Genomic DNA, 10,147 nt, shown 5'->3' with positions numbered 1-10,147 from the left:
TCAACATGTAGAATCAAGACTGGCCAGTTATTAGTTTTAATATTGCTCGGTTTAATTGTACAATAGTAGAAACAAGGCTGGCCAGTTATCAGTTCCAACATTGCATCCTGGCCGGTTTAATTCTACAACATGTAGAATCAAGACTGGCCAGTTATTAGTTTTAATATTGCTCGGTTTAATTGTACAATAGTAGAATCAAGACTAGCTAATTATTGTTTTGTAATTTCTATACTAGTCATTAGTTACAGAATTTCATACTGGCCAGATAGCTTGTACAACATGTAGAATCAAGACTGGCCAGTCATCAGTTTTAATATTGCATCCTGGCCGGTTTAATTGTACAATAGTAGAATCAAGACTGGCCGGTTTTCAATCACAACATTGCATCCCGGCCGGTTTAATTCTACAACATGTAGAATCAAGACTGGCCGGTTTTCAATCACAACATTGCATCCCGGCCGGTTTAATTGTACAATAGTAGAATCAAGACTGGCCGGTTTTCAATCACAACATTGCATTCCGGCCGGTTTGATTTTACAACAGTAGAATCAAGACTGGCTGGTTTTCAATTCCAACATTGCATCCCGGCCGGTTTAATTCTACAACATGTAGAATCAAGACTGGCCAGTTATTAGTTTTAATATTGCTCGGTTTAATTGTACAATAGTAGAATCAAGGCTGATCAGTCATTGGTTTCAGATTTGTATACTGGTCAGATAGTTCCTACGACATGTATGATCAAGACTGGCTGGTTATTGGTTTCAACATTTCATACCGGCCGACTTGATTCTGTCTATTGTAGAATCAAGGCTAACCAGTTATTGGTATCAGAATTACATGGACTGCATAGGGTAGATATAAGCTAGTTATATACTCTTATAAGGGCCAGCCATGTACATACATGCTGTAGGAACCATCTGGCCAGTCCATATCTTAAATACAATTATCTCGGCCAGCTGTGGACTACATAGAGTGGAGCTAGTGCTAGCTAAGCTACCTTGTCATTCATTAGCATTGAGAATTATCCTGTCATATTTTTCCTAGCAAAGACAGTATACCAGATCAAAGTATAAATTGACATCCATTGAAATTTTTCTCTGCCTCCTCAACAAATCTTCCCCACATCAAGACCTGCTGATAAGCATAGGCTTGATGACCAGGTCTGGTGGCTTGGCCACCCCTTCTCTCCCATTCATTCTGGTGGTACTTGAACCAGTTTATGGTCCAACCCATTTCATGTCTTACCAGCCTTAATTCCTCTTGCCATCTATTCCATCTAGCCTTAGCCTTCAACCAGTTCACCCTGTAGACTAGATCGGTTGGAGCTTTAGTGACATATCATAGAGATAAAGATTTTTTCTTACATTCATCTATCCAGGCATCGTCTTGACCTTGGCTTGCATTATTTCCCCTCCAAAACCAAGCCAGCCTGTCTGACCCTTGTCCAAATCTATTTTCTTCTGTCACCTCTTTGTCTATACTGAGCTCTGTAGGCGATATTGGCTGATAAAGACTCCCCAAGGTGGCTTTGTCCATGCCTAGACCTTCCATTGCTGACCTTGCCCTCTGATAGCTTCTTACACACTTGTCAATTTTGAGCTGACAGCGTTGAGCTTCTTGCTTTGACCTAGTCCCAGCCCATGTAGAATTAGCACTTCGAAAATACTGACGATAGATGATGGCCTTATGACCAAGGGCCATTCGAAGCTTTTCGAGGCAGTCATTGGCTTGGCCCTTTCGAAGTTCTAATTCTTCAGCTTGGAGGGGACCCAGTCCGAGAGCCAATGCATCCTGGTAGGGCACTGATGATGGCATCCAGATACCCATCTCTTCAGCCAAGATTTCTTCGTCAATATACTCTGAGATCTCTTCATCTGAGACCTCTCCCCAACCATTTTCATCATGACCTGCATAGCAGAATCTAGGATCGTCGGAATGCACTGTTGCAGTTCCAAGATCCATACCAGCAGTCATGGCATCAGCTGTTTCATGAAATTTAGCTATCCTAGCTGTCAATCTCTGTCGCTTCTCTTCTATAGAAACTTTCTGTCCTGGGGTTGCATCAGTAGGAAGTTGTCGAATATCTGCCCTTAGTCCATCCCTAAAATAGTACTATGTCAAACGGTTTCTCTATTTTTATTGGTTACATACTGTAAATCCTCCAGATTGATGCCAGTAATGAGCCAAGAGACTGTCCCAGGTTTGCTAGTGTCGGTATTCTCAGACTCAGTTAATTTGAGTCTAATCTCTGCCATAGTTGGAGCTAGATACAAATACTGATCAGATGTCTATACAAGAATAGCAGCCTCACAACTAGACAGAGTTCACTTACCTTTGTTCATCTGCAACTGATAGATGTCAAGATACTCTCCACGTTGTTCCATGGCCTTTTTCTCATCGATCTTCCATATCGAAATCTTCTCAGGGTCCAGAGACAGAGTGAGCTCGTCAAAGGGAGACTTTGTGTCATCAACACCTTTGAGAGCCCGTTTGTACTTTTTCAAGAGAGTCTTCACTGGAAGCTCAATTGTCAAGCTTGTTCAAATGCAAAATTTGGAGGGCTTACTTATTCCCACTATTTTTTTCCAGTTTGAGTCTCGCATATGATCATCAAGAACTTCTTGACGGTGAGCCTGACTCATTGACCGAGCAGTTGGGGAGATCTTATTGAATGGTGCCCACAGAGTCTCCAAAATCTCCCCATCAACATGTCCAGCCCCTTGAATAAAGTTGAGGCTGTACCTTGCAAAGCAAGCTAATTTGTGAGCGCTAAGATGGAATTTTCCAACTGCTGGAACGATGTGCATATTTTCAGGTACAGACAAGCCCTTGCTCTGGGCTACTCTCTGTAGAAAATTAATGCTCCACTGACACCCCACATCATAAATGATGAGGGAAGAGTCTATACCAGCTGAATGATAATTCAATGCATTGCATATTGAGTAGTCGATATTCATGTGTCTAAAAATTACCTGAGCTTGCATAACATGTTGATTTGGAGGACATACACAGACCTTTCGCCCTTCTGAAATCAACTATACTATGAGGAACAAAGCATCCATGTCGAGCACAAGCAGTTGCTCCTACACCTGTAGCTCGAAGATTGCTCCTGCTGATATTGGCTGCATTTACTGCATGATGATTGCTGCAAGAAGACCGCTACAAAGATAGTAAAGCATGAACGAAAAGTGGTTGTCATGAGCCAACTCACCTCTTTACTTTCTACAGCCGATGACAGATGAGTCTGGTATTCTTGATCTTTCACCATATACCCAAGCCCGTCTGACAAACTAATGTCCAACTGTGGTTTTCTCATTACCATATGTTGAGCAGTGAAGTTCCCGTCTACCACATATCTTTGTGAAACAAGCCAACTGTACAAACAGGTAAGCATAAGGTTAAAAATGTGCAAAAAAGAAAAGTAGAAGTCTCTCTCCAGACCAACTCTCTGGCTGGCATGTCTTTGAGTGACATCTATGCACCTCAGTTTAACCGGCCAGCATGGTTATGCATGCTATCTGTGTCAAGCTAGCAAGCCAATTTAATGTGCCGGCCGGCCTGGTTTTACATCCAGTCTATGCCATGCTGGCCAGTTTGATTAGAACATAAGTCAGTCCAGCCGGAGCTCTCGTACACTATGCAGTGTAGGGCTAGCCAGTGAGTATGATATTCTCAAGTGTGGTAGAGAAATTGAGTCGCCTCTCCTTAGAATGAGATGGATAAATGACTTGCCTTTCATATCTGGCTTGCCAGTCAGGAGGTAGGTTAATCCCAGGCTGTGGACAAGCAGGGCAAAACCAAGCCAGATCACCCTTGTCCGGTTTCTGCTCATCATTATGGGCAAAGCCAAACCATTTTCGACTCATCAAGTCTCTCCACAGTCGAGACACTCTCATAAGTTCTCGATATCGATTCTAGAAAAACAAATTGGTACTGTTAGTTTAACTTTCACCAAGAAGACTTATAAGACTTACAGGAACAGTATCTGGGAAACAGTTATTGGTCATTCGACGGATTTTTTCAAAGAAGCTGGATGCTGAAGTCTTGCACTCCAGTGCATCAATTAGAAAATGATTGAGGACATCAAAAGTAAAGGCAGTCTGTGGTCGAGTGGTACTGGCTGGAAATAATTTAGCTTTCAGCAATTGCAAATGCTGCTGACAATCGACCCCAGGACAGCTGCACCAGACAACGTTGTGCAAAAACACTCCAGTGGAATGTACAATGGTCAACTTGGTTGGTATAGTTGAACCATGAACTGTCTCCATTGGTGAAAAATCGGCCTCTGCGTCCATCGGAATATTCTCCCATGTATGCATGTCGTCAGAAAATGGACATGGTTGTCCCCCATGGCCCATATACCAGATAAAACCCAATTCTTCAAGTGATGTGTCGTTGAAGCATTTCCCAGTCCACTCTTGAACCTTGTGGAAGGGCAAAAACTGGTGAGCATTGACAATGCAAGAACGACAGAATGTCTGATCTCCACTGCAAGTCAAACAGCGGAATTTCCCTTCACCAATCTGACAAGACTGGCACTGGGATACATCGGAGGGTTTCTCCAAGTCAAGGAGAATATCCAAGTACAAGTCTCGGAAAGGCAGATATTCTTGGATGAAGTCATTTTGTGTCTGGTCGTAATAATCTCTATTTAGTACATCATTAAAAGACACTGAATCACTATGCTTGCCTTGGTTTTTCTTTGTGAGTTCTCTACATAGGAAACAAAGTCACCAAGGGTTTGTCTATCAAAATCTTCATGACTGTTTTGCAACCCTTGAGTGTCTTCTCTAATACGTTTACGAGGGCTGGAGGATGGAGATGGTGTTGGGGCAGTGTCATAAAGGCTATCAGCGTATGATTCCACCCAGGTTGGCTTCCTTCTCTTTCCAATGACTTGTTTATGAGACACATAGGCAACATCAAGGTCCTTGCCTTTAGACAAACGACCTCTTCCTTGGAAGGAAAATGTAGCTGCCTTGAGTCGAGTTTTTTTCTTGGGAGACATAGGGTTACGTGTGGGGGGAAAAATTGATATTATCAACATTCTATTTTTGATAGTTGAAACCATTCATAGGAATCACTAGATCACATCAACTAATCTAGTAGGTATACTGTCAAACACTTGATTTGTCCCATTCCACCCCTCCTCCTCCAAGAACCACTCCTTTCTTATCATCTACTTGTCACAACAAATAACTATCCTGCTGCCCCACCATCTGCAAAAAATAGGCCTGTGTTGGAAAGGGGGGTCTGGATACCCCGCATCTAGAGTGGATTTTATCCCTCATAAAATGGGCAATAACGAGCCTTTCTCCCGGACCCCATGGACCAATAGAATGTTGTAAAACCTTCCCGGAAATGAAGACCATTGTCCCAGGGTAATAATCCAGTTCGGCCCCAACATCTGCTAATGTCAACTTAGCCTCATGGCCACTGCCTAAACTAATCAGAAGATCAAAAAGAGAAGGTGCGCCACCAGAATCTCTGTGTGATAAAGTTGTACGATTTGCAATTATTTCCAATCCTGAGAAGATCGAGGGCCAATCACAGATGGGTGGTGATGTTCTATCAGAACCTTGAAGTTCCTCAATAATACGAGTGATTGCCAAGGTGCCTGCTTCGAATAGATCTGGAGCCGATACAGCGGTAATGGCATTCCAGAAAGATTCAGTAGCTGATAAAGCAGCTAGCCACTCTTGGACTTCCACAGACTTATAGGAAGCCGAGGTAACCATTGGGTCTTCCAGTCTCTGCAAATGAAATCAAACAAAGTCAAAAGTAGCTAAACAACCACTAAATTTGGCCTATACCTCGTGTCTTTGCATAAAATATGCTGGTGATACTGTGACTCTGCCTGCTCCAAATTCTCCACCCCCCTCTGGGACAACAAAGCCTTGAGATCGCCAAGACTGTTGGGTGGAGGACGTAATTGTTTCAAGAAGTAAAGTCCGTAAACCCTTAGTGGCTGAGTTCACATATTCCTAATTTAATTGATCAATTGATGAGGGGAATTCCCAAGGAAGAATGAACATACAACCCGAGAAGAAGACAGAATATTTGGCAAGTAAATTGTTAAAATTTTACCTTGCCTGTCCACAATAGTAGCTGGTACTGAAATTTTACCGATCATAGCTGCAGAAAAGTACTTTGGTAGCTGATTGGTATTAGCGAGGGGACCATCAGATTTAGGTGTAGAGACTTTGGCCATTTCGGCAAATCTGTCAACATCCCAATCCACATAATCTGCAAATGATGTGAATTTAAAACCAGGTGATATCTTGCAGAGTGAAACAACTCACAAGGATTTACCATTGCATGGGCAACTGTCAGTGCAGCTCGATTGATCTCATATTCTGAGATTGACGCAGAAGCATGGAAGTTGACATCACGTGTTGCTAAGCAACTGTCTAGCTCATGTCCAATTCTTAATCTTAAGTGAGACCATTTAATAGAGCGGATCAAATAAGGCCCTAAATATAACCTCTCACCTTGCTTTGTGTAGAAGGTGAGTTTGCAATATCCCCCCTCTGAAGATCCCTGTTGCTGATGATTTTCCCATAATTTCCTTGATCCTTGTGGTCAGAGCTGCTCTCAGCTTGATTGATTGACTCATTTGTTGGTCCATGGTGAGCAAGGAAAATTTTCAACCAGCTCGTTCGGATCAAGACTCAATTTAACTTATATGAAATGATTCCGAAAAAATTGTCCCGCGATCAAATTTGGATATATGAATGGAATCTACTGATGGAAGACTGATTAAATGAAGTCTTGCCCAGATTGTGACATAATTAGTACTGTAATAACTCGCTCAGATGCTGGAAGAGTGAAGACTAATATTGGCAGACTACCACAGAAGAATGAATGATATTCTGAATCTGGGACTACACTGTGGGATCCCTGTCTCAAATAACAGGAGACACTTCCAGCTGGAGTTCAACACCTTGAGAGACAGCAAGGACTCACTTATTAAGAATGCAATCACAAAAACAGTAGTGTATAATAGTAAATTGGCATCCGGAGGACACCAGGACAAGTAGCAATGATGCCATATAATACAAACTGCCCTGCACCATCAGAAGGCTGACTCTTCCCTTCTGACCATGGAGGGGAGATACCTCTGAGGTTACCTCTGAGGCATATACTGGCTAGCCCGCCCTCAAAACTGTTCGTGTTAAGAGTTCTGCCTCAGAGGTAATACTTCGTTAGCTACACCTATACTGTAGGGTATTGAAAATGTTTTCTTTGTTAACCGAAGAAAACATTCTCAATACCCTGCAGTATAGGTGTAGCCAACTTACCTCTGAGGCAGAACTCTTAACACGAACAGTTTTGAGGGCGGGCTAGCCTCTAAGTGGCCTGTAGGGTATTGAGAATGTTTTCTTCGGTTAACAAAGAAAACATCTTCAATACCCTACAGTATATGCCTCAGAGGTAAGTTAGCTACACCTATACTGCAGGGTATTGAGAAACCCTGCAGGCCACTTAGAGGCTAGCCCGCCCTCAAAACTGTTCGTGTTAAGAGTTCTGCCTCAGAGGTAAGTTGGCTACACCTATACTGCAGGGTATTGAGAATGTTTTCTTCGGTTAACAAAGAAAACATTTTCAATACCCTACAGTATAGGTGTAGCTAACGAAGTATTACCTCTGAGGCAGAACTCTTAACACGAACAGTTTGGAGATACCTCTGAGGCATATACTGGCTAGCCCGCCCTCAAAACTGTTCGTGTTAAGAGTTTTGCCTTAGAGGTAATACTTAGTTAGCTACACCTATACTGTAGGGTATTGAAAATGTTTTCTTTGTTAACCGAAGAAAACATTCTCAATACCCTACAGTATAGGTGTAGCTAACTAAGTATTACCTCTGAGGCAGAACTCTTAACACGAACAGTTTTGAGGGCGGGCTAGCCTCTAAGCGGCCTGTAGGGTATTGAGAATGTCCGTCAGTCCAAAATATGCTAGCAGCCCAGGCAGATGGTGACAATGACGCCATATGATGACTCCCCTCTGTGGTCAGAAGGCAATTTCAAAGAAGAATCAACCTTCTGACCGGGAAGGGAAGTTTGTATCATATGGCGTCATGGCTACTTGTCCTAGTGTTCTGCCACCATCTGCCTATGCCAATAGTATATTTTGACTGGCAGACAATAATCAATGATAGCGTCCTTCAGCATGTCAATGGTGAGCCGCATCAAGGCAGAATTGAGATCTACATAACACATTATCTATCTAAGACATGTAGTAGATAATAGTTGCTTTGGTCTGTGCAGCGTTTGATTATTATACACTACTGTGCTTTTGCGCTTGCTTTCTTAATAAGGCTCTTTGCTAATATACACACGGTCACGTGACCTTTTCAGCCGGCAGCAAATAAAGTGCATCCATCAACATACATTTTCAAATACAAAGTACGAGTGACAATAAATTTTACTACAAGTAAGCAAACAAATAAAGTAACAAATACAAAAGGGGAGGCGAGACTTCAATGAGGGGGCCCTCCTCACCAAAGCCTCAACACTCCAGGTGAAAATGTATGTAGCAAATATATATATAATACAATACAAATTTGTCCTGTAGAAATGTTAGACCGAAATTTAAGACAAGATTAACACTTAACTAGAGAGCACTTGTCACACAAAAGTACCGGCAGGTTCAGCAGTCTAGAGAACAAAACAGATCAGTTAAGGTCATCAGGAATTGAGCGCTTACCACCATTAAAAAGTTGGAGCAGGCTATTAAAAAGTCGGAGCAGGAGCCACTGACAAGTGGCATGCACTTCGATACCGCCAATTCCAAGAAGCAGGAGCCACTGACAAGTGGCATGCACTGCGCTGAGCCCCAGTCCCAATAAGCAGGAGCCACTAACAAGTGGCATGCACTGCGATACCGCCAATTCCAAGAAGCAGGAGCCACTGACAAGTGGCATGCACTGCGCTGAGCCCCAGTCCCAATAAGCAGGAGCCACTAACAAGTGGCATGCACTGCGCTACCGCCAATTCCAAGAAGCAGGAGCCACTGACAAGTGGCATGCACTGCGCTGAGCCCCAGTCCCAATAAGCAGGAGCCACTAACAAGTGGCATGCACTGCGCTACCGCCAATTTCAAGAAGCAGGAGCCACTGACAAGTGGCATGCACTGCGCAACCCCCAGTTCCAATAAGCAGAATACTAAATAGAACAGACATTAGCAAACGGACGCGAGAGAAGAAGGACTTACGTTTAAGGAACTGGAAGGCGCTCAAAGGGAGGAGTGGCTCTAACTGCGCCATCCAAAGTCCTGAAATTCGTAAGTATAATACTAAATAGAACAAACGTTAGCAAACGGACATGAGAGAGGAAGGACTTACGTTGGGAACTGGAGGGCGCTCAAAGGGAGGAGTGGCTCTAACTGCCATCCAAAGTCCCGAAATTCGCAAGTATAATCCTAAATAGAACAAACATTAGCAAGCAGACGCGGGAAAAGAAGGACTTACGTTAGGGAACTGCCAGGAGGGCGCTCAAAGGGAGGAGTGGCTGTCACTGCGCCATCCAAAGTCTCCAAAATCCTAAGTACAACAGACATTAGCAAGCGGGTGTGAGCAATTAAGTACTTACCTTGAGAAACCTCAAGGGAAAGAGAGTATATGTAAATGAAAACAGTTAGTAAGTAGGCGCACCACCAAAGTTGAACTTACTATGTTTGAAGGGCGACTGTAGGGTAGTACCTTTGAATTCTTGCAGCTGCAGTCTGCAAGAACCCAAAGGAGTACACCGGAAGTCGCCCTGAAGTAACGGCACTGGCAGAAATAAAGGATGAAGGAGAATGATGAAGGTAAGACGAAAGAAGAGATTGAACCGTGAGAACTGATTGTTGTTGTTCATATTCACGTGTCAGTTTGTTATTGTTTGTAAATAGTCACGTGATTATCAACAATGAACTCAACAGCGTCATAATATTGGCTAATCCACAATTCAACGCGTCGCGTGTCAAAAATCCACAAATTCAACACGTGCCGGCGCGCCGGCACGTGTTGAGTGGATTTTTGACACGCGACGCGTTGAATTGTGGATTAGCCAATATTATGACGCTGTTGAGTTCATTGTTGATAATCACGTGACTATTTGGATCTGTTTGTCACAATCAACCAACGTTCAAACTTGTTCATTTC

The 10,147-nt window shown here is 43.1% G+C and overlaps 2 protein-coding genes across 2 annotated transcripts; both read right to left on the bottom strand.

Moving 5' to 3' along the window:
• Nucleotides 1-1,062: 1,062 nt before the first annotated feature.
• Nucleotides 1,063-4,595, bottom strand: HD556DRAFT_1250836 (uncharacterized protein; the record flags this gene model as incomplete). The annotated part of the gene is made up of 11 exons (XM_041298969.1): nt 1,063-1,310; nt 1,365-2,101; nt 2,152-2,263; nt 2,333-2,515; nt 2,647-2,719; nt 2,799-2,961; nt 3,011-3,159; nt 3,212-3,374; nt 3,442-3,452; nt 3,729-3,914; nt 3,975-4,595. Coding segments are annotated over 11 exons (2,646 nt in total), but the record flags the coding sequence as incomplete, so codon positions are not given.
• A 4,035-nt stretch (nt 4,596-8,630) lies between these two features.
• Nucleotides 8,631-9,860, bottom strand: HD556DRAFT_1314809 (uncharacterized protein; the record flags this gene model as incomplete). The annotated part of the gene is made up of 10 exons (XM_041301009.1): nt 8,631-8,660; nt 8,710-8,732; nt 8,764-8,878; nt 8,970-9,089; nt 9,124-9,167; nt 9,217-9,276; nt 9,389-9,423; nt 9,473-9,544; nt 9,594-9,603; nt 9,674-9,860. The coding sequence occupies 10 exons, from the start codon at nt 9,858-9,860 to the stop codon at nt 8,631-8,633; spliced, it is 696 nt and encodes a 231-aa protein (XP_041152278.1).
• Between the last annotated feature and the right edge of the window lie 287 nt (nt 9,861-10,147).

Source organism: Suillus plorans (assembly GCF_016647745.1).
Source record: "Suillus plorans strain S12 chromosome Unknown HD556scaffold_129, whole genome shotgun sequence".
Lineage (NCBI taxonomy): Eukaryota > Fungi > Basidiomycota > Agaricomycetes > Boletales > Suillaceae > Suillus > Suillus plorans.
The sequence above is the reverse complement of the archived record's forward strand: the minus strand, read 5'-3'. Positions and strand labels throughout refer to the sequence as shown.